Source organism: Scyliorhinus torazame, chromosome 8 (assembly GCF_047496885.1).
Source record: "Scyliorhinus torazame isolate Kashiwa2021f chromosome 8, sScyTor2.1, whole genome shotgun sequence".
Lineage (NCBI taxonomy): Eukaryota > Metazoa > Chordata > Chondrichthyes > Carcharhiniformes > Scyliorhinidae > Scyliorhinus > Scyliorhinus torazame.
This window is the reverse complement of record NC_092714.1, coordinates 144,136,466-144,161,479: the sequence shown is the minus strand read 5'-3', so window position 1 is coordinate 144,161,479 and position 25,014 is coordinate 144,136,466. Positions and strand designations below refer to the sequence as shown.

The window sequence follows — 25,014 nt, the reverse complement described above, 5'->3', positions numbered from 1 at the left end:
GGATATGGTTTGGCAATCATTTGAATTTGCAAGTGCAACATAAAAATATGTCAGTCAATTTGAAACAAACCATTTGAAAACTAGCTTGCACAAATGATTTGTGATCATTTAATAGTTCCCGAAATTAGCAACTTGGAGTGAATTCAGCTTCATGCCAATAGAAGGAATTTGAATGCATGAATGATGAGCGGATCATGTCAATTAAATAGCAACATTTTGATGCACAAATTTAAATTTGCTTGTTTTTGTTTTAGATTCTGAGTGTATTCTTTTCTGTAGAGATTTTTTATTTACAACAAACAGAGGGATCAGCCTATTGTGGCTATGCCAGCTCATTGAAGCTATGTTGGAGCAATCCAGAATTAATCATAGATTATCATAGAATTTACAGTGCAGAAGGAGGCCATTCGGCCCATCGAGTCAGCACCGGCTCCTGGAAAGAGCACCCTACCCAAAGTCAACACCTCCACCTATCCCCATAACCCAGTAACCCCACCCAACACTAAGGGCAATTTTGGACACTAAGGGCAATTTATCATGGCCAATCCACCTAACCTGCCCATCTTTGAACTGTGGGAGGAAACCGGAGCACCCGGAGGAAACCCACGCACACACTGGGAGGATGTGCAGACTCCGCACAGTATTTCACTGTCTCAGTCTATAGTCTGAAACAAATGAAAGTGTTTTGCATTTCAGGTGTTTTATCAGGCATTGTTACTCGGAACCCTGTAGGATAGAGCTGTAATAACTCTTAGACTAATTAGTATGGTATTAACCTGCATCACATATCAAAAATATCTTTAAGAATAGAATACATTTCTTGAGAATTTCAATGCTGGAGAAAGAAGGAAACTGATATTAAGAAAATTGCTATACATATTTCAAGATTGAAACTATGGAACAGTTTTTAAATGGTTTTATTTTTCCTGTACAGAATATTACAGTAATACACAAGGATCTAAATAACTTATTCATTGTAGATTCCTAATCAGCTGAGCAAGTTAATTACAAATGGAATTGATATGATGAAGAAGATGCTTATAGGCAAATTGAAGGATTATAATGTAATCAGGTGATTTAAATTCTCTTTTATGATTTAGTGGTGCATACCACATTATATCATTACATTAATCAATAAGCAGCCAATTTTACTGTCTCATCATAGTGGTACCATTGTTGCAAAAGAGTCCTTTGTACCTCAAGTGTTCATTTTTGTGGTGTGCAGCACACTTCTGCATTACTTGTAAAGCAGGATTTACTTAAGAAAATGAAGTGCATCACTGTGAACAATCGACCCCTTGGAACTGTCCAAGTTGGTCAGTAACTTGAAGTCGCTCTTTAAAGCCATCATGACAGTCTCAAACTTTAGGGTCTCCAGAGTGCATATAAAGGTGTTGTCTTCCTTCAGAACAAGCCGTGCACCACTTTCTGACTTAATGAAGTACTTAAACTGGATGGCACATGATGACACCACAAATTCCTCAGGAAACCCATCTAGACGGCTTTTTGACACCTGAATAATGCGTGACTTGATCCTTGTTATAAAATCTGAAGAATTGCAGTAGATTCTGAGGCCGTGAGAACGGTCGTGGCTGTCGGTGATTTCCAGGAATGTGGCTTCCGAACCCTCCCGCACAGTCGCAGACTTGGTTTTCAGAGCATCTGTCAGAGGTTTGATTTGGTAGAATTCTGCCTCCCGTGCCAAAAGTTGAATCTCTCTAAATCCTTCTGGTAAGAGAAGCTCACCGTTTCGTAGGAAATTAAGGACATGCCTGAACAGAGAGCCATCACGATCTATGAAGCAATTCCCATCAGCATCAACAGTACTTTGAATTTTGCCATTTACCAAAGCTTCAGGTAAGGAATCGGCATACTTGGTTAAAGTGCGTCTCTGCGTTGTATAGAGGTGCCCACCAACATTAATGGTGATCACAGACGTTTTGCAGTTCTTGCCTTTTTGCAAACCTTCTGTAATGTTGCATTTTCCGTCACAGTTGGTCTCCTTTTTATTGAGCTTCCCTTCCATTCCACAAGCCTTGATGTTAAATTAGGTTGTGCTGGGTCGCATTTGCTGCTTGTACAGAAGATTACCTGTATACAGTACAGTAGAAATAATGAAACAGTAATGTTGCCAGAATTCCATAAAATGTCATCGCTATTTCACTGTAAATAGAATTTCAACTTAGCATGAAGTGAATTTGCAGTAATATAATTTGTTACCAAAATTTGCTCTTGCTCAAAGTAGAAGTGGAGTTGCCACCTCTTGGTGAATTAAAGCTGAATGACATTGAGATTTTTAAAACATAGACATGACGTTTTACCAGAATTGTATCTGCTTGGAAGATGTTCCGCATACTCTGTCATGAGATTTTCTCTCCACAGCGAGGAAATTAATCATAGAATCATAGAATTTACAGTGCAGAAGGAGGCCATTCAGCCCATCAAGCCTGCACCGGCCCTTGGAAAGAGCATCCCACTTAAACCCACCCCTCCACCCCATCCCCGTAATCCCACCTAACCTTTTGGACATTAAGAGGCAATTTTATCAAGGCCAATCCACCTAGCCTGCACATCTTCGCTCTATGGGAGGAAACCAGAGCACCCAGGGGAAATCCACGCAGGCACAGGGCAAATGTGCAGACTCTGCACAAACAGTGACCCAAGCCAGGAATTGAACCCGGTCCCTGGCGCTGTGAAGCAACAGTGCTAACCACTGTGCTAACATGTCGCCCACTGATGTTGATATAGATGTTATTTGTGTGCACGAGTCACTGACCTGTATTTTTTATATGCATTGGTTGCTGGCTATGTGATTTCCCAATAGCTTGGGCTAAACAAATGAGCGAATGTCATTCACTAATGCAAACAAATGGTTTTAAAACCATTCACTTATGAAACAGCAATTTTGTTTTTTTGGAAGGTGTCCGATGCTTCTACTTGTGCCTGGAAAATTCAATTGTTAGATACTGCAGCTTTAACATGAGTCATTTGTCCATTAGTTTCCACAAGTTATGGGAAGACTCTAACTGCGTTCATATGCATAAGTTGAAAACTCTGATTGTCCAGTTGGCATTCAAATGAGAAAATATATATTTTGCAACAGTCGTTCCATTTTATTTGTCTGGTCTACATAAGTTAAAAGGATTTAAATAGTTAATTGAATTGGAAGAGTTTTGGAGAGTTCCTGTGATTGTGACTTCCATTTATTTAGCATAGTTAACATTAGACTGTCAATTTCAAAGGATCCTGTAAAAGTGGTAACTTTTGTTCTAAAATGATTGGCAACAATTAACTACCCTCGGTGCACAAAGTTGTAGACGGTTAAATATTTTGATCCAAATATTTCTGAAATGTTTGTATCATATAAGATACGTTCTTCTATTCTATTTTTTAAAAAAGCTTTGCTTGCAGAATTTTCTCTAATGCCTGCAAACTGGATTACTGAGTAATTTGGTATTTTTTCAAAGAATTTCAATCAGTTTGAGATGTTACTTGTTCTAAACCGATCCTGACATCTTGCTGCCTCTTGAGTGCTTCAAAATTCTCTGTCTGCTAACTGATCGATAATTCTCTTACTCATGTTCTATTGTTTTTTCATTGGCTGTTGCAAACATCACTTTCCAAATGTCCAATACCCCCAAAATTTAAGGGACTCACCCCTTATTTTAATATTTTCATAAATGAGAGTGCTGATACACATCACGGATTATGAACCAACAGTGTTTGAGGGTTAACCTGATTCCAGGGCCCGAACCTTCAGGGATTAGTGGATACTCCACAGCTCAGCAAAAGTGGTACCTTTGGAAGTGCCCCCCCCCCAACAGATCCTATTTTTGCCATTCGGGGAAAGGGGGTGGGATGTGATTCTCACTTATGGACAACCCAAACCCATAAACTCATTTGAATGCAAGGCAGAGTTCAAACAGACTCCATTTATTGCCGGTGTGATGCATGTTTCCCCACAGTATGTAACTTAATATAATCTTTATTGTCACAAGTAGGCTTACATTAACACTGAAATGAAGTTACTGGAAAAGCCCCTAGCCGCCACATTCCAGTGCTTGTTCGGGTACACAAAGGGAGAATTCAGGATGTCCAAATTACCTCACAGAGCGTCTTTCGGGACTGGTGGGAGGAAACTAGAGCACCCGGAGGAAACCCACACAGACACAGGGAGAATGTGCAGACTCCGCACAAACAGTGGCCCAAGCTGGGTATTGAACCTGGGACCCTGGAACTGTGAAGCAATAGTGCTAACCACTGTGCGACTGTGCCACCCTTACTATTTTTAAGAGTAGACATGAATGTGTGTAAAAGGTGGATACGGTCTGTGGAACTGTCAATTTATTAAAATCCCCATCTCTTTGAATTTTGAGGGGGAAACCAGCCTGCTGTGTGTCTCAGTTGAAAAGAATGGATGCTTGTAATTTCAACAGTTGTTTATTGACATAAGCCTGAAGGGTATAATTTTGGCATTAATACTGCTTCCAAACGTCAGTTTGCAGGGCTGGAGGGGTGGGTGGTGGAGCAGAGTGACTAAGTTTATGTTTTGATTGATAGTTCCAAGAGGTTATTAAGGGATTCACAGTCTTTCATGCAATTCAATGAATGCAAATGATAATGGGTTAAGTATTAAAAGGGATTTAAATGTATTGAATAGGCTATTATCAATAACAGTTTTTATTTTCTGTAGTGAAGTGAAGTTTGTAATAGGTACTTAGAACTTTATTTTACCATAGCATGGCCCCTGAGGTCTGTCCAAGGTACATACTGAGTGAGTTAGCATGAAGAGTGTAAGGGAAAAGGATGGTGGGTATGGGGACATAGTTTGATACATGTTAACATAGGAGCTGTTAAAGGGCCATTGAGATGAGTGAGAGGGCCTGGGTTAGGATAAGTTGTCAAAGGAGCCACAAGACACCATGAGAATGTATGAGGGGAGGGGGGGTCATTGGTTGGCTTGAGTTGACATTAAGCTAGCATAGGGGCACTTTGTGACCATGGAGGATAAGTGAAGGGACATAGGTTAGCATGGACGGTATGAGGGCCCATGGGAGAGTGGATAGAGGGGCATAAGTTTGCATGGAGGATATGGGGGAGTCCTGGGGTGGATAGAGGGCTATAGTTTAGCATGGGAGGTATGAAGGGCCGTAGGGGCTGGGTGGGAGGAGACACAAGTTGGCATGGATGGAAAGAGGGGTGGCCGTTTGGGTCTGTTTCTCTTGAGGAGAGTGATCAGCCGGTAATCTTCCCAAATCTGCCCACCCGCCTTGGGAGTGAAAAGCTGGACCTAGTTCTATCTCTGGACAAGTCGGAAGGTGTGGTAAACCACTGTATTATATTGTACTTACTGTTCTTACTTATTGTACTTACTGTTTGTTACATGTCTGGGTTTGTCCCTGCTGGCTCCGCCTGTGGCTCCGCCCCTCGGGCTCAAGTATAAAGGTAGCCAACCTCCAGCCCTGCCCTCATTCTGGGACCGGCTGCCAGCAGGTGTCTTTTAGCTGATTAAAGCCACAGTTTACTCTTCCGACTCTCGTCTGTCGTCATTGATGGTACATCAAGGGAGCACTGGAAATGCCTAGTGATGACTGTTGTGCCACTATTTTATGAATGTGTAATATTAGCTGATATCCGAAACACTTGGGATAGAAGCATAGAGCTATGGATTTTAATGGACAGGAATACACAAATAAAAATCCTAACCCTTAGGCCAAATAGCGACGGGTGACCAGCTTTAAAGTAACTATTTATGTTGAAGCAATGAACCGAGATTTAACCAGACATTTATCACCTGACATGGTTGATAAGGGTTTGAGATGTACAGGTGCTAACCACAAATGTGTGATATATTTCACTGCAGATAGGAAACATTTGTTGCAAATAGTTATCTGTAAAGATGATCTTGAATAACTTTTGTGGATATTCTATTTTAATCCAATTTCTTGTGAGAATGCTTTAGCCTTGATAAGCTTAGATTTTGGAACTGTCTGGAAAAGTAGGAGTATGTTATAAGTTTGGGACTGTGTTCAAATATGGTTTGTTTAGTCGATAGCAGTCTTGATGGTTTGGAGTAGTTGTGAAATATCGTAATCCAGCAGTTGCTCAATAATGTAAGTTAGGGAAGGATGGTCTGTGTTATAACATGCAGGATGTTAGCTGGAGGGTAGACAATGGTTTCTGGAAAAAGAAGCAGAAAGATGTGCCCAATAAGCCTGGACTATCAAATTATCGAGAAAAATAGAGTTGCTTTGATGTGGCAGATAAACTGTAGTGTTTTGTTCCATTCTAAGAATATTGGGGTTGCTAACAATGCCAAATGTTACTGCGTGTTTCCATTGAAAGGGTGATGGTGAACTGCCCTCTTGGACCACTGAATCCATGTGGTGAAGATACTCCTACAGTGAAAGTTGGTTAAGGAGTTCCATGATTTTGACCCAGCATGTATGTACGAATGGTGATATTGATATCTAAATTCCAGATCTAGAGAATATCACAGACTGGTTACAGTGCAGAAGGAACCCATCCGGCCCATCATGTCTGCACAGGCAGGGGCGGCATGTGGCGCAGTGGATAGCACACTGCGGCGCTGAGGACCCGGGTTCGAATCCCGGCCCTGGGTCACTGTCCGTGTGGAGTTTGCACATTCTCCCCATGTCTGCGTGGATTTCACCCCCACAACCCAAAGATGTGCAGGTTAGGTGGATTGGACATGCTAAATTGCCCCTTAATTGGAAAAATAAATAATTGGGTACTCTAAATTTATTTTTTTAAATGTTTGCACAGGCTCTCCCAATGAGCAGTTGACCTAGTGTCATTCTCCCACCTTCGTCCCGTAATCCTGCAGTCTTTTCAGATCATCAAATTCCCTCTTGAATACGCAGTCTCTTGTTTATTCTCAGCATTTTCTAAAGTTTAAAAATTTCTGCAAAATTATTTCTGGCAACAAATGGAATATAAAATGAATTGCCAGAGCTTACTTAATGCGGTGAAAATGTTGTTTGATGTTGTTTCAGTGGCAGAGAGGATTTCCTTAATACGGGTGTAGCATTTGGGGCTTTTTTCTTTACAAAAGAGAAGACTTTGAGGTGACCTGATGGAGGTCTTTAAAATTATGGCAGGGTTGGTTAGGATAAATGTAAAAATAATGTTTCCCCTTGTGGAAGGAACCAAAACTAAGAAACTTAAATGCAAGGTAGTTGCAAACAAATCCAATCGGAAATTGAGGAGAAACGTCTTTACTCAGAACACAAGAAATAGAAGCAGCAGTGGGCCATTCAGCCTTCCAAGACAGCCTTGCCATTTGAATCTGATCTTCAACCTTAACATATTTTCCCACTTAGTGAGCAGAGGGTGGAATTTGCTACCACAGGAAATAGTTGAAGTAATCAACTTTTAAGCTTTCAAAAGGAAACTAGGCATCAGAAAAAAGAATACTGTGCTGAAAAGCTGGAATGAGTTAGATAAATGGGAAGAGACTCCTGTATAAACATCAGCATAAACTAGTTGGGTGGAATGTCCTTTTTCTGTAGGTATATATTCTATATGTTCAAGTCAGAACAGTGTGCCACCTGAAGGGGAATCTGGAGGTGATGGTGTTTCCATGCACCTTCTGCTCTTGTCCTTCAATGTGGTGGAGTGTGTTGGTCTGGAAGGTGCTGTTGAAGAAGCTTTGGCAAGTCTCTGCAATACATCCTGTGGCTAGTACACACTGCATGATGCACCAACGGTGGAGGGAATAGATATTTAAGGTGTTGGATAGAATAGCGATCAAGCAGATGAATTCAAAATATCATAACACTGGAGTGCTGGAAAAAAATTAATGTGATAATTCTGAAAGCTCAGGGCAAAATAATGTAGCATTATCTTCTTTAGATTCTATGTGATGCTTAGAAAAATCACAATAGAGTGAGATAACACCGTTCAGTTTCCTGGCCTGGGACAATTTGATCAATTAGGTACAGTAGCAAAGTGCTTATGTTAATGGCTAATAATCCAGAGACCTGGATTTATGGTCCGGGCACATGGGTTTAAATCTCAACACAGCCCAAGGGAAATTTAAATTCAGTTAATTAAATAAATCGGAAGTAAAAAGATGGCATCAGTCATCCTTCAAATCCCTACAGTACTGAAGGAGCCATTCGGCCCACCGACCCTCCGAAAGAGCACCCTACCCTGACCTTCCCTGCCCTATCTCCGTTCCCCCACCTAACTAACGGGCAATTTAGTATGTCCAATCCACCTAACCTGCACACCTGTAGGCTGTGGTAGGAAACCAGAGCACCCAAAGGAAACCCACGTAGACATGGGGAGAACGTAATGGTGACCTTGAAACTACTATTGTAAAAACAAATCTGGTTTATTGCTGTCCTTCAGAGGACGAAATCCACTTTCCTTGCCTGACTTGTATGTGATTCAAGCCCAGAGAGATGAGGTTAACTATTAACCAGCCTCTGAACTGCCTGGCAAGCTAATTTAATGCACCAAACTGCTATAATAAAGTAGAAGAAAAAAAGCAACAAATCATTTGACTTCGACCGAGGGATCAGACTTGATTTCACCAGAGGTACACTATGCCCAGTCAATCCCACAAAGTCCTCCTTATGAACAACTGGGAACTTTAACCTAAATTGGGAGAGCTATTCACTAACTAGTCAGCAACAACAACCAGACATATTCAAATTCAGTGAATCATACCTGTCAGCCAATGTTTTAGACAGGCAAGGTCCTGTTCCATTGGCAACACGGATCCAGCAGAGATGGGTAGCACGAAGAATCAGGTCAATTATGGGCAAGTAAACTTCCTATTGAATGCCACCTATTGCCTTCACTCAGCTGATAAACAGTGCTCATTCATGTTGAACACTTCGGAAGAAGCACGGAGGATAACAGAAATTATTCTGATTGAGAGACCTCATTGTCTATTATTACCACCAGAAGTGGCTTGATAGCACCACAAGCTGGTTGAGTTCTGAAGGTGAAAACTGCCAGACTGGGCCTGTAAGCAGACCGTGAGAAAACCAACAAAAGGAAAGGACCTACTTGACCCCCATCCTCACCAGATTAGTTATTGCAGATGCATCTGGCCAGGATAGTATTGGTAGGAGTAGCCATCACACAATCCTTGCGGAGATGAAATCCCAACTACATACTACTTACTACCTTGTGTTGTGTGACACTACCGTCATGTTAAATGAACTAGGGGGCATAGCCACAAATTAAGGGGGTGCAGATATAGGACTGAGTTGAGGAGGAACCTCTTCACCCAAAGGGTTGTAAATCTGTGGAATTCCCTGTCCAGTGAAGCAGTAGAGGCTACCTCATTGAATGTTTTTAAGGCAAAGATAGATAGATTTTTGAACAGTAAAGGGAATTAAGGGTTTATGGTGAGCGGGTGGGTAAGTGGAGCTGAGTCCACAAAACGATCAGCCATGATTTTATTGAATGGCTGAGCAGGCTCGAGAGGTCAAATGGCCTACTCCTGCCCTTGTTCTTATGTTCCTATGTAAGTAGGAAAAATTCAGAACATATCTACAGCTCAACTGAGCATCAATGAAACGCTGTAGGAGAATTATATTGAACTACAATCTGTGAACTTATGGCCCGGCTTTTACCTCAGTCAACCAATACCATCAAGCTAGGGAATCAACCCTGAAGTGTACAAGAACAAGACAGGAGGATCACCGGTTATATTTAAGACTGAAGTACCAATCTGGTCATTTACAACAAATGACTATATGCATTCTAAACTGCTATAGACAGCTAAGCAATCCTGAAAACTAATGAGGGCAGTACTGCAGCACAGTGATTTGCACTGCTGCATCACAGCGGCAGGGATCCGGATTCAATCCCGGCCTTGGGTGACTGTCTGTGTGGAGTTTACACATTCTCCCTGTGTCTGCGTTAGTCCGGGTGCTCTGGTTTCCTCCCAGAGTCCAAAGATGTGCAGGTTAGCTGGGGTTTCGGGGATAGGGCGGAGGAGTGGGCCTAGGTAGGGTGCTCTTTCAGAGGACGGTGCAGACCCGATGGACCGAATGACCTCCATCTGCACTGTAGGGATTCTATGGAATGAATCAGATCAAAGCCCTTCAGTCCCGCCACATCCAATCATGAATGCTGGTGGACAATTAAACAACTAGCTGAACAGCGCCATCCTCACTGATTGCAGAGGCAGTATTTGAATGTAGGAGACAAAGCTAAAGCATTTACAAACGCCTTAAGCCAGAAATACCAAATAGTGATCCCTTCAGCCTCCTCCCAAGATCCCCACCATCACGGATGCCGATCTTTGGTCAATTTCATTCACTCAGTGTGATGTCAAGAAATAGATGCACACAGTAATGGTTATATGGATGTTGACAATATCCTGGCTGCAAAATTGAAGACTTTTGCTCCAGAACTAGCCACATCTCTTGCCTACTGTTCCTTTACAGCCCCAACACTGGCATCTACCCGATATTGTGTAAAATTACGGGCCACATCCTGTGCACATAAACCAGGACACACCCAAACCAGATAATTACTGCTCCATCATTCCACACTCGGTCATCAACAAAGCGATGTGTGGTATTGTCGATAATGCTATAATGTGCCACTTAATCACAAATAACCCATTCACCAATGCTAAGCTTGGGTTCTGCCAGTGTCACTTAGCTACAGTCTTTATTACAACCTTGGGTTAAACATGAATGAGAGAGCTGATTCCAGAGGTGAGTTAAGAGTGACTGTCCTTGACATCAAGACAACATTTGCCAGAATGTAGCATCAATGTACCTGAGCTGAGCTGTGGTAATCAAGGAAATCTCTCCAAGAATTGGAGTTATACCTAGCACAAAGGAAGATAATTGTGATTGGAGGCCAATCATCTCAACCCTAGGACATCGCTGTGCAAATTTCTCAGGGCAGTAACCTAACATTCAAGAAGCTCAACACCATCCAGGCGCAAAGCAGCTAGTTTGATCAGGGTCCATTCACCACCTTCAGCCCACACATTCTTCATCACCAGCACACCATGATGGCAGTGTATCTACAAGATGCACCCCCAACAACTCACTAAAATTTCTTCAGCACCACCTCCCAAACCTACAATCTCTTACCACTAGAAGGACAATGGCAGCAGGCACTGAGAACACCACCAGCTGCAAATTGTCCTCCATCCTGATTTGGAACTATATTGCTTTTCCTTCACTTTTGCTGAGTCAAAATCCTTGAACTGCGTACCGAACAGCACTATGGGTGTACCTGCACCACATGCACCGCAATGGTTCAAGAAAGCGGCTTCAACACAGCTTTGTCAAGCTCTCTTGTTCATTATCTAATGACATTGTAGGGGTGTCTGTGGGGGGGAATGTCTGGCCAGAACAAAATTATAATAATAATCTTTATTAGTGTCACAAGTAGGCTTACATTAACACTGCAATGAAGTTACTGTGAAAATCCCCTCGTCACCACACTATGGCACCTGTTCGGGTACACTGAGGGCGAATTCAGAATGTCTAATTCACTTAACAAGGACGTCTTTCGGGACTTTGTGGGAGGAAACCAGAGCACCCGGAGGAAACCCACGCAGACATGGGGAGAATGTGCAGACTCCGCACAGACAGTGACCCAAGCCGGGAATTGAACCCAGGTCCCTTGGACTGTGAAGCAACAATGCTAACGGCTGTGCTACTGTGCATATGGATGTGATGCTCGTGCAGTTGAATAGACTGCCCACACCTGATATGAATGTTCATAGGCATTTAGTTTGCGGTCTCAGAGATTACCTGTGCAAGTGAACCCAAGCCAAGGGTTGACTCTTCAACAGAGATGGGGGGGTGCATTGGGAGGTGAGATGGAGAAGATGTGGATTAAATTTTAAAAATCAATAAAGGAACAGGTTTCAGTCTACTTTTTAAATGCAGTGGTAATTTTTACAGTGCTGCTTCGAGATATCTCATTCGTGGACATTACCAGGAGACAGAGGAGCTTCTCCCCTGGCTTTTTCTATTTCTACATTTGATTATTTTTTGCTTTCAGCCTTTGAAGAACCAGTGTAATTGGTTTTCTTGCTAATGTTTACTTGTGGGTATTTCTGAAGAAACTGAGAATTTGATTAAATTTGTATTATGGATTAAAGTCTATATATTTTTTCAGCTCCAGGATCTTGCATTTTTGTAGATTTGTTTCTTGCATTTTGTAAAGTGTCAAAAAAAAATCAGTATTCAAAGGTTCTTTGGAGACGATTGGCTTACAGCTGTTCATGTTTATTTAGTAGCTATTCTGAAATAATGTTGTGATATTTAATGCCTGGTTACAGAGTATTTTTATATTATTGTGATATTGCATTTGAAGATAGGAAAAGAAAAGTCTTGCTGTTTTGTAGCCTATCAACTGTAATAAATCAGTATTTTTTTGAGAGAGAGGGAAACTTGTTAGAAGCTCCCCTTTTGTTCTGTACATATCCCCAGCATCTATTCTGCTAATTGTTACTTGTCACTGTGTTCATAATCTGGTTGAAATTTCCATTTGATAAACATTCTGCTCTAGTGTAAATGAAATCCACTTTAAAATCTCTATCTGCATTGTCCAGATGGCGAAGACATATTCAGCAATTCTCCAGTTCGCTTTGAGCCAGGCAGGCACACAACAGTGGCTGCTCCCTTGTAATACAGTACCAAGTTAGATTTAAGTCACCCAAACCCACCCATCCTATTGCCATAATATAGGATTAAAGGAATGATGGATAATTGTTTCCCATCATCTTACTGCTTCGGATTTAGAAATGGAGCTTTGGTTAAACAAAGCTATGTTGATTGACAGGTCCTGAGGATCATCTTGCATCTGAGAAGTTTTGATGTTCTGAATTTTTAGCAATGTTCTCCAGTGCCGTGTGTGAATCTGAAACGCTCATTTTGATTTTCCTTTCTTCCACCCCAAGAAAAACTAACCTTTGAAGGAGTTGTGGTTCAGCGTGCAGAATGTAGACCAGCAGTCAATGAATCTTACATGAGGTTAAAAAGGTCAGTAGTAACTTTGGTAGCAAAGTAACATTTCGTTTATATTCACTGTTTGACACCCTGTGGTCCTCCAGTGCATTAAGTGGTTCTGACTGATGCTTATGCCGTGAAATTCCAAACTAAGTTACCTTCTGTGTATCTGTATTCGCCTTTCACCAAAATACTCGTGGCTCCCTATTTTTATAGAAAAAAAGAGTTTTCTCCCAGAGACTTTCCAGAAGGCATTGTGTGACTATTAAGTGGTGATTCTTAAATGTTAACTATTTGGAAACTGCCACTGACTCCCTTTCTTCTCGAATGCTTACAAGACAATTTGCCAAAAAAGGGAAGGGCTGACGCCATACATGAAGAAAACATCATGGGAGTTGACTTGGTCACACCAGTGATCCACCTGAGTAACATGGCAACATCCTTAGCATTGATTGAATTGGAAAGCTAACTTTTTGGGGCCAGTTTTCAGCTGATTGGACGGGATTTGTTGATTGTGTGGGTCCCAGCTCCAGGATAACATGTTTGTTACTGGTAGATTGAGTGTTCTAACTTTCGAACAAATTAAATGCAGAAAAGTTCAAATTACCTAGAATAATGTGACGAGATTGAAAAGGCAGAATGGAAACCAAGTAAGTGCAAGGGAATAGGGGAATACTGAAAGCACAAAATGTTATTTTATTATGGTGTCAACCTTCCACTGGATGATGTTTGTACTCCGATGTCTCTGTTGTGAGGTGGAATTTGATGGTCTTGTCGGGAGGAAGGTTAAAACAGCATTGAGAGTTATCCTTTCATTGCTCAAAGTGTCATTGGGTTAGTATTCTATGGAAAGCAGCAGCATTGCACAGGTGTGTATGCCAGTTTAGACATTCCTGTCCATTAACAGCAAATTTAAACTCAATATTTTTAAAGAGGATGGCTGTTTTAAAAATCAGAAATGATTAAAGTTAATGATGTTTCACTGCATAACGTTAAGATGCAGGTATGTTCCTGTAATGACATTGGCTGTGGAGGGAAGAAGGTGAGGGAACGACGAGGGTGCTGAGCAGAGGCAATGGACGCAATGATGAGAAAAGGAATGCTGAATACACAGGCTGGATTTTTTGTGTAATTTTTGGCTGTCTTGCTGGAAGCCTAGGGGAGAAAACCTGTCATCTTGGCACCGCTGGGATTTAAAAGTGTGAAGAAAATCAACTAGGTGAAAGATATTCAAATTCATTTTCAAAATTTGTGACTCCACATGCTGCTTCTGAGCATCATCAGATGTCCTTCACTTCCAAGCCATTTATTATTTATGTAAAAACATCAAAAGTATGCTGAACAAAGCTTCCATCAACATTTTACTACCTCACCTGGATTGAGCCATACAGATAAAGTCGCAATGGTTAAAGTGGACTGGAATATGCCCATCGGGCACTGCTGGTTTAAGAGATTTTGGGTAATTGCATATAAATAGGACTGTCACAAATTCACCCTCTGCTTTCTCGTGATACTCGAGTAAAGAATCTGTGCATGTTAATGTTCAGCCTTTGTTTTATCATTATATGATTCTTTCCAACCCCTGAATTCTTCCCACGAGGGTCATCTGTGGATCACTCCTCTCTAAAGCCATTGATGGTATTGTGGGTTAAATTGTTCAATACCACTATTAACTTGTCAAAATCAGAATGCCAGGAAATGAAAAGGACTACATGTAGGAAAAATGGTATGTACTGCACGGGGCTTTGGTGAGATCACCTCTGGAGTAATGTGTACAGTTTTTATTTCTGTACCAGAGGAAGATTATGCTTTCTGTAGGGAGGGGAAAACAGTTTGCTAGATTCTTCCTTGGGATGAGTGAGTTTATCTGTCGAGGTTAAGTAAAATGAGCTATATATTCTCTGGCGTTCAGAAAAATGAGATGGGATCTCGTTAAAGCATATATGATTGGGATGATCGGGAGGATTCAACAGGGTTAATGCGCTGAGGCTGTCTCTTCTGGTTGAAGTTGAGAATTTTTGGGGGGAGGGGGATTGCGCATTCTCTCAGGATGAGAGCTCTCCCAATTCAGGCTGAACTGAGGAGAGAGAGTTCCTCAGTCAGAAGGTTGTGAATCTTTGGAATTCTTAGTCATTGAGTATTCAAGACGCAGATAATAGATCTTTTGAACTTTATGGGAATCACAAAATACGGAGAAAGTGCAGAAAAGTGAAGTCCACGATAAGCCATGGTCTTATTGAATAGTGGAGCAGCTCCAAGGGACCATATAGCCTACTCCTGCCACTATTTCCAATGCCCTTTGTTGTCTGAGAAGTCAAAATAGCTAAGGATGGGGCTAAACCCAGCACTGTGCGACCAATGCAAACCACCTAGTCAGATCAATCAAATATTGTGCAACAACAGCCACTATTTCCCGAAATCTGGACGACATCCCCTCAGCATTGCGCCCTAAGAGACATATTAACATTAAGAGCTAGCTGACTTCAATCAAGGTTTCAGCTGCGGTCCAATGATTGACTATTGCACTGAATTAGGGAAGGAATATTTTTTTTTTTAAATCAGCCATGGTTGCTGGACCTTTGCTGGACGATATGCATATATGGACACCGTTTCGCATTCAGATAGTCTGCCGATTATTGGAGCAGTGCTACACAAGAAGAATGTTCTCTCAAATGAGGCACTGTACAGCACCAAAATAAATGATTTAACAAAGATGGGAAGAAAACTGGCAGAAATAACCTTATTGTCAAAAAATCTAATATTGAATTTAAGGCGTATGTAAATTTGATTACATAAATTGTCTATTTCTCGGTGAAAGTGCATGACTGTTCTGTTGCATGTTGTTTTTTTGTGGAAATAGTGAAATGTGCCTGGCACAGACAGGCTTGATTGATGAAATTACCCAGATAAAGCATTCAAGTCTCTTCACAAAAGATATCCTTATCCACAACCAACAAACTCCCCAGAGTGCTGACCTTTGCAGGCAAAGGTTCCTGAATGTTAATTATTCAGCATTATTAATGTTAATTATTCTATGTTTTTAAATGCACCCCATAGCTGCCAAATGCTCAATGTTTTTATCATTGCTGTCAGAATGATATGTTGCTTTAATAAAGAGTTGGGTATTTTCCTATTTTGAAAGCACTGTGATGCTTTTCCAATCTTTTCCAAGCTCAGCTGAATCCTGACAGTCCAGGTAAAACATTTATGGAATTAATACACGTTCTGACTGACTCATTTGTAATTCTAAATTGAAGATAGAATACTGGATGGTGGGAATGATCTTTATATCTAAGCTTTTACACCCTTGCATTGAATGTGTAACAGCAGGCAGGCCTGGTTAATAGCTTATTCTTCTTTTCTATTTCTGATTCCAATTGCCTGTAAAATTTTACTGGAATTTCTCTGAAGTCTGGCATTAACTGTTTGTTTCTTTAATGTTGCAGTTTGGTGAAATAACTTTTTCTTTCTCTACTATTCTAAAATAAGCAGAAACACATGTGTCGGACAAGAATCTAGCAGATAATCATTTAGTAATGTGACCCTGACGTTTGCAGTGGAACTGAGGCAGAGATGCCGAATGCTCAAGATGGCTGCAGTTGAAAGTGCTGCTGTCAACATCCAATTCCCTTTAGACAAATACAAGGAATTGCCATTTGGTTTTGAAAGCCTGATATTCAGTCCTGACTTTCTGCTGATTTATAAATATCCATGCATATTGTATAGTTTGAATTACTTCGCCGGTGGAGAGAAGTTAGTGAACGAGACGGTTGTTATTGAGCTGCAGTAACTACTGGTTAGTGATTCCATCTGTGCTGCAATGAATTGAGTTCCCTGCCATGGTTGAGCTCCGTAACTCCTCCACGCGAGTACACACTGCAGCATCAAAACAACAAAAAAAGCGCAAGGCAATAAATAAAGGATGCTGACATTAATAACTCACTTTTTAAAGAAGTGATACCGGTGGTGACAGTGACTCTCTTGAAGCATGTAATAAAAATAAAGATGTGATCATGCACCGTCGAGCCACATTTATAGAACAGAATCTATCAGTCCAAAAACCACTGCAAACCGATTGTGCAGAGATTTGTAATTTTGGAGATTTAGTAAATGAAGAAAGATTTGATTCCAGTTATGCCCAGCAATGAATAAGTCCCCCACTTCTTAAATATCTAGTAAGCAGCATTAGTTGTGAAATTCAGGAGTGGAGATTGAACGATGCAGTCTTTTCAGAATCTACCTACCTCCATTTCTTTAACTTTTATTCACACAGGATAATAGACTTTTCCCCCCAATCTTCTAAATTCAGTGGACTAATTTTTGTTTTTTAAAATGTCACTCTCCAATTTGGAAAAAAAAATCTCATCAGAATGCTTGAATCATGAAAAATGTTACTGTGCCAACTTCAATCTACAAGTTGCCCAGCATTTTGAAATAGTTTCCGTTACTTGCCTGCGTAACCCTGAGAGAATGAAAAAGGTTATAAAATCAGCCCAACTGTTCACTATAACTCACTGGTGTCATTATGCATTAGGTTTGGAGCTCAGTGTTCAAAATACCTCCATGTTAGCATTTTAACAAAAGAAGCAGAATTGTATTGAGAAACACTATACCGTTTGAATTTTATTTGATAGACTTTAGTAAAATATTTAGTATGTCAATGACTGGCACAAGAGGCAAAACATATTTTAAATCATCTTACCTTTTGGGAGCAGAGACCACTTCTGTTACCGATGGTGGTTTATAGTTAAAGTGGTTGTGCCTTGGCAAGGCAGGGCTGTACAGTGAAGAAAAGGAAATGAAGGCTGAGGAGCTGCTGATTGTTGCAGAAGTGTGGTGGCAGTGTGAGTCAGAGTGTCCAGGAGTTGGGTAACTATAAATTATAACCATGAACCCAAGCTACTGAGCACCTACACCAGATCATGACTGAGGGAAATTAAACTCATTATATATTACTCACTCAAAAATTTTAAAAAGTGGGAGACTATAGATGGTATTCAGGAACTGTTCTATTTATCAGCGTGTTCAGTTTAACTCTTAAGTGATAGGGCTTTAACCACAAGATTAAGGAGATTAAATGTTAAATCGGGTTCTTGCTCAGCCACTTCCCTCCTCTGGCTCCCTCTTTGCCGTGGCTGTAATGTAATCCTTTGGGGGTTTTCATGTTCGTACCCGAACCACACCCTCTCCCTTCCTGCAGGCGGTGAATCATGTTTTGCTTATGGTCCCTTGGGTGTGAACTCCTTCAATACATTGCTCTATTAGCTACATTTTGTATGCGTTTGGATAGAGGTTGTGCAAAGGCTGTTTGGCTATGAAAGGCATCACAACCAATCTTGATTTTTACTCAATGATCACCATCATCATTATTTGTGTAAAGACTTCTCAAATTGAATTTTGTGAAGAGATTGTTGCCGATTGGCGGTGGCACCAGGGGGTGGGCTTTCCCCCACTTCACTGTTCCAACTTCCTCGTCTTGACCATTCCAGGAGGAATGAAGGGAGAGAAGTTTCAAGGGCTAATTAATCTGGCCTGTTTCGGGCACATCTAAATTCGCCTTGCACCTCTGACCGCAGTGAGCCACAAAGGATGTACAAGGGGGTATAAGGATAATTCAAAAAATGAACACACTGTATGAATGCATTCAATCAGTCTTTCTCTTTATTTACTATGTCATTTATAATTCAGTACCTCTGATTTAGTTTACCAACACATATAATATGCTGAAATTTTAAAAACAGGTGTTCAAAGCACTGACACGCAAGAATGAGCAGATTAAATGTTAAAGCAGGCTTTTTCTCAAGTCCTTTTTTCTTTCTTCCTTCCTCTCCCCACTTGTAGTGTAATCCATTGGCACTTTGTTATTTCTTCACTCCATTATTTCCCTCCCTCCCAATTATATAGACTGGTTTCTTTAGATTTTAGAAGCCTCATTCTTCTTATCATTTTTTTAATGTATTCATGCAATGTAGGTGCCAATGGCAAGGCCGGTATTTATTGTCCATTTTTGATTGTCTTTATGTAGGCAATGATGAGCCATCTTCTTGAACTGCTGCATTCCTTGTGTTGTGGGTATACTCACAGTGTGGGTGTCCCAGGATTTAAATGGTGGAATATTTGGCCTTGAAAGGGTTGACTGGGCTGGGTGTGCTTTTGTTGTGATTGATGATTAGGTCAATACTAGGTGGCCCATCCATTTTGTTTTATTCTTGTTGGACTTTTTCATAGCTTGGTACAACTGAGTGGCTTGCTAGGCCATTTCAGAGGGAGGTTAATGGTCAGCCACATTTCTTTGGGTTTGATGTCAGCTGCAGGCCAGACCAGATAAGGATGGCAGATTTCCTTCCCTAAAAGAAGCAGATGAGCGTTTTGACAATCCGATAGTTTCCTTGTCACCATTACAAATACAAGCTTTTTGGGGATTCCATGTTTATTTAATTAACTGAATTTAAGATCTCCAGATTAATAGGCCAATAATGTAATCATTGTACTATCATTCTCTTAAGTCTCCATGGCCTCACCTCTCCCTATAACCTCCTCCACCCCACAAACCTCCAAGATCTCTGGGTATCTCCACTTCTCGCCTGTTGAGCATTGTTGATTTTCATCACTGTCATTGGGTGGCAATGCCCAAGGCGCTTTTCACAGTAACTTAATTGAAGCCTACTTGTGACAATAAGCGATTATTATTATTATTATTATTATTATTATTATTATTATTATTATTATTATGCCTTCAGCTGCCTAAGTTCTATAATTCCCTCCCTAAATATTTTGACTACCTTTTCCCTCAAGACACTCTCTAAAATTTGCTACATTGGATCTCCTGTCCGAATATCATATTGCATGGTTCAGACTCAGATGTCGTCTGGTAACGTTCTCGTGAGATGTCGGCATGTTCAATCATGTTAAAGGAGCTGTGTAAATGCAGATTAGGCAGCATATGTTGAAAGACCATCGACCTGGAACGTTAACTCTGTTTCTCTCTCTGCAGATGTTGCCAGACCTGCTGAGTGTTTCTAGTATTTTCTGTATTTATTTGATTTCCAGGATCCACAACGAGATTTTGTTTTATTAACAACCAATAACTAATGCACTTATTTTACTTTCTCTCTCTCATCTTCCCCGCCCCCTTCACCCCCACAACTAGGCAGCAAATTGAAGAATCATCCAAACCATTCCGTCTCTCCCTACAACTGGATAAAGCTGTAACAACAAATTACAAGCCTGTATCAAATCATCAGTACAATGTAAGTCTGATTTGTTTACTAATTGCATTGAAACATGTTATCATCCCATCAATACCAACAAAAACAAATTTATCAGGATTTACAAGCAGGAGACTTTAACATAGGGGGTTATTAATGAAAACAAGGCTGGTAAAGGGTGTATATTTATGTGTGCGGAGTTGTGCAGTTTAAAACGGTGGTACCTTACCAAAGCATACTATTTTCAATCTCTTGGGTTGTTAAGATTACCTAATAATCTCTTCTGTTATATTTTATTAAACCACCGGTTCACCTGAATTTTAGTAAAAGGCTGTTGTGGTTAAAGGCTGAATTATTTATCCTTGTGGAGCGAAGGTGGTCAAAATTGGATTGCTTTGCAGACGGTGTTAGGAAAAGCTTAAGAGTGGAGACGGACGGAGAAATGGAAATCAAAACATTTTTTCTAGACGGCCTCAGAACAGAATTTTGTTCCAGTCTTTGAAATTTTGCGTTCTCTTTCCCTGAAAGGGTGAGATTGTCTGACCTTGTTGGAGCATCCTGTGGGGGACAGGGTGCCCAGCAATCTGCTCACGGTGAATAGTCTGCCTCCACTTCATTTCACCTTGCCCACCGAGCCAAACTCCACCCAGACTATCTCCTACCCTCCTCCTAAACCTGTGCCACTCTCTTGTTTCTGTCCTCTCGTTTTGCCCTCTCCAAGCATATCTTGCGTGTCAGATCCCTGTCTTGCTTCCTTGATCCCTTTCCCACCAAACTGCTCCCCTTGCAAACCTCCCTTTCCTGAAACTGGAACTGGATTCTCCTCCTCAGATTAATGTCTTCCATCCATTGAAAATGACTGTTATCAGCCACTGTAGAAACAGCAAAGCTTTGATCCTTCTATCATTGCAAATCTGCCCCACCCTGAATTTCCTACTACCCGTGCTGTCTTTAAACATGCTGTCAGATCAAAATTCAACCTCTTCCCAGGCTCCTGCATCACCATCTCTGGGTATGTTCACCAGCACGATAGACCTACCATAAGTGATGGCATAGTGGTATACAGTGGGAAGAAAGTTGCCTTGGGAGTCCTCAACATTGACTCTGGACCCCATGAAATCTCATCAGGTCAAACATGGGCAAGAAACCTCCTGCTGATTACCACCTACCATCCTCCAGCAGCTGATGAATCAGTAATTCTCCATGTTGATCACCATTTGGAATAAGCACTTGGTAGCAAAGGCACAGAATGTACTCTCGTTGGGGGCTTCAATGTCCGTCACCAAGAGTGGCTCTTTGAATGTCAAAGGGAGATGGGGAGGCAGTGGTGTGGTGGTATTGCCACTGGACTAGTAATCCAGAGACTCGGGGTGCTCTGGGGACATGGGTTCGAAACCTACCAGGGCAGATGGTGAAATTTGAATTCAATAGAAATTGGAATTAAAAGTCTAATGATGACCACAAAATCATTGTCGATTGTTGTAAAAACCCATCTGGTTCACTAATGTCCTTTCGGGAAGGAAATCTGTCATCCTTACCTGGTCTGGCCTACATGCAACTCCAGACCCACAGCAATGTGTTTGACTCTTAAATGCCCTCAGGGATGGGCAATAAATGCTGGCCCAGCCAGCAATGCCCACATCCCATGAACGAATAAAAAAAAAAAACAAGCCAATAGGAATCAGGGGCAACATGCTCCACTGGGTGGAGTCATACTTGGCACAAAGGAAGAGGATTGAAGTTGTTGGAGGCCAGTCTTAGTCCCAGGGCATTGCTGCAGGATTCCTCAGGGTAGTGTCCTCGGCCCAGTGGCAGCGGTGTGTACAGTCTACAAGATGCACTGCAGCAACTCACCAAGGCTCCTTCAACAACACCATAAGATGTAGGAACAGAATTAGGCCATTTGGCCCATCGAGTCTGCTCCACCATTCAATCATGACTTATATTTTTCTCATCCCCATTTTCCTGCCTTCTCCCCATAGCCCCTGATCCCCTTATTAATCAAGAACCTATCTATCTCTGTCTTAAAGACACAAAGTGATTTGGCCTCCACAGCCTTCTGCGGCAACGAGTTCCACAGTTTCACCACCTTCTGGCTGAAAAGATCCCTCCTCATCGCAGTTTTACAGGATCGACCCTTCAGTCTGAGGCTGTGGCCCAGGTTCTAGTTTTTCCTCCTAGTGGAAACAACCACCTTCCAAACCTGTGACCTCTGCCATCTCGAAGGATAAGGGCACCAGACACCTGGGAATACCACCACCTGGAAGTTCCCTTCCAAGCCGCTCCCCATCCTGACTTTAAGTCTCTCGCCGTTCCTTCACTGTCGCTGGGTCAAAATCCTGGAACTCCCTAACAGCACTGTGAATGTACCTACACCTCAGGGACTGAAGTGGTTCAAGGCAGCAGCTCACCACCAGCACCTCAAGAGCACTTGGGGATTGGCAACAAATGCTGGCCTAGCCAGAGATGCTCTCATCACATGAAAGAATAAATAAAATGAAGCAATCCTGTGGCCAAATTCCACATTCTCTCTGGGTGAAGGAAGCTCCTTATGAAAACCGTATTTGGCTTCTTGGTGATTCTGTTGATGGCCTCATGCCATTGATGGCCTCATGTTTTTTTTATTCCCACAAGTGTTAACTTTCTCTGTCTACTCATCAAAGTTTTTCAGAAATTTTAAAATCCTTCTTGGGTCACCCCTCAACTTTCTCTTTTGCAGAGAAAAGAGACCTCATCTGTTGACTCTTTCATGACAGGTTTAATCTTTCATTCTGGGATCATTATAATTTTTGTTGTACCCTCTAGTGCCGCTTTATCCTTTTTTACAATATGATGACTCGAACTGCGCATGGTGTTTTTTTCCTGGGACCCAATTTTACCAACCGACCGACCTATGCGACAAACACCATGTTTTCTTACCTTGAAATGAAAATGAAATAAAATGAAAATCGCTTATTGTCACAAGTAGGCTTCAAATTAAGTTACTGTGAAAAGCCCCTAGTCGCCACATTCCGGCGCCTGTTCGGGGAAGCTGGTACGGGAATTGAACCATGCTGCTGGCCTGCCTTGGTCTGGTTTAAAAACCAGCGATTTAGCCCAGTGAGCTAAACCAGCCTCTAATATCGCTTATTGTCACAAGTAGTCTTCAAATGAAGTTACTGTGAAAAGCCCCTAGTCGCCACATTCCGGCGCCTGTTCAAGGAGGCTGGTACGGGAATTGAACCGTGGTGCTGGCCTGCCTTGGTCTGCTTTCAAAGCCAGTGATTTAGCCTTGTGCTAAACCAGCCCCTTGAATGCTTGGTCCTCAAGATCCACTTGAATCAGGTGCAAAGGAGTAGAGGACAATGCACATATCAGGTGCAGACTTCAGCCAGTTCCTTTGTGCCATCTTCATCTTTATGAAAACAAATAATCCAACCTTGCACATGTAGGTCATCATGAAGTGCAGTAGCAACAAAATATATGTTTTACTCAGCACTGGATACTCTTGGGAGATGCTACTCCAGAATACTGATAGCCTCATGGGTTTTTGGTGTGTTTTTAATGTGGTATTCCAGGTCAGCTACAGCAGTGTAGTCTTTTAATTTGGAGTCCGCTCTAAGTTCTTTTTAATAAATTTAGAGTATCCAATTCATTTTTTCCAATTAAGGGGCAAATTTAGCGTGACCTACCCTGCACATCTTTGGGTTGTGGGGGTGAAACATATGCAAACATGGGGAGAATGTGCAAACTCCACACGGACAGTGACCCAGAGCCGGGATCGAACCTGGGACCTCGGCGCAGTGAAGCTGCAATGCTAATCACTGTGCCACCGTGCTGCCTTGAGTCCGCTCTAAGTTAATAACTGACTCTGGGGTCTCATCCTCAAAAGGATTTTTTCACCCACCGCTTCTCTTTTAAAATCTGAAACTTCTCTTCTCATTTGCCAGAACTTGTCTGCATATAACACACATGAGCTTTGCATTCTTATTTGCATTGGCACAATTGACAAAACCATACCTCAAGAAAATCATCCGTGTTAAGTTTATTTTTTGTAGGCTGTTAAACAGAGGCTCTGGAGCTGTGTGCAGAGCGAAAACTAGAACTGTTCAGTCCTGCATTGGACTCTCCTGAGCAGCTCTGACGAGCAGATTCTGTGTGAGATCTTGTCCAATAGGTAAATTATTTGAGTCTCTGGCCGACTCTTGCATTTAAGAAAACCATTCATCTTCACAGATCACTTGCCTTGCTTGCCAGCATCTGGAAAATAGACGCAACACTGCTCCGTGATTAGGCGCCAAAATCACATACCTGGAGGACACTTAATGCCAAGTGTGCATGCAGGGTGCGTGACTTGCTCTCTGCTGCCGCTTCCTTCTGGAAAACTTCACAAAGCCTAATTTATTTTCATTTAAAAGGCGGCAGTTACCACATGTTCTTTTTATTTGGAATAAGTATTTTATTTTGGACAAGTGGGCTTCAGAGATCCTAACAACCAATAGTAAAGAGCATTATTTCAGCTGGTATCACAATCTAGCTTTAAAAAGCCATTGTTTTTCCAGAATGCAATTTCATTATAATTTCTGTCAAAATGCTAAAATAGCGGGCGGCATGGTGGGGCAGTGGTTAGCACAACTGTCTCACACAGCTGAGGATCCTTGTGGAGTTTGCACATTCTCCCCGTGTATGCATGGGTCTCACACCTACAACCCAAAGATGTGCAGGGTAAGTGGATTGGCCACACTAAATTGCCTCTTAATTGGAAAAACAAATAATTGGGTACTAAATTTATTTTAAAAAAGAAGAAAAAAATGCAAATTTAGTAAAGTTCTTCAAGACAGCAATGTTGAGTCGTGACA

At 41.6% G+C, this 25,014-nt stretch overlaps 2 protein-coding genes across 3 annotated transcripts in view; one reads left to right on the top strand and one right to left on the bottom strand.

Moving 5' to 3' along the window:
* Positions 1–25,014, top strand: part of gtf2f2a (general transcription factor IIF, polypeptide 2a) — a 259,984-nt gene that overhangs the window by 215,216 nt on the left and 19,754 nt on the right. For both annotated transcript variants that reach the window (XM_072514321.1, XM_072514320.1), the window contains 2 exons: positions 12,920–13,001; positions 20,119–20,218. In XM_072514321.1, the coding sequence (XP_072370422.1) occupies positions 12,920–13,001; positions 20,119–20,218 (182 nt within the window). The remainder of the gene's footprint in view (positions 1–12,919; positions 13,002–20,118; positions 20,219–25,014) is intronic.
* kctd4 (potassium channel tetramerization domain containing 4) lies at positions 900–18,209 on the bottom strand. The gene is given in 3 exon segments (XM_072514319.1): positions 900–2,044; positions 2,046–2,091; positions 17,671–18,209. Coding segments are annotated over 3 exon segments (1,023 nt in total). The 5' UTR covers positions 17,859–18,209; the 3' UTR covers positions 900–1,255.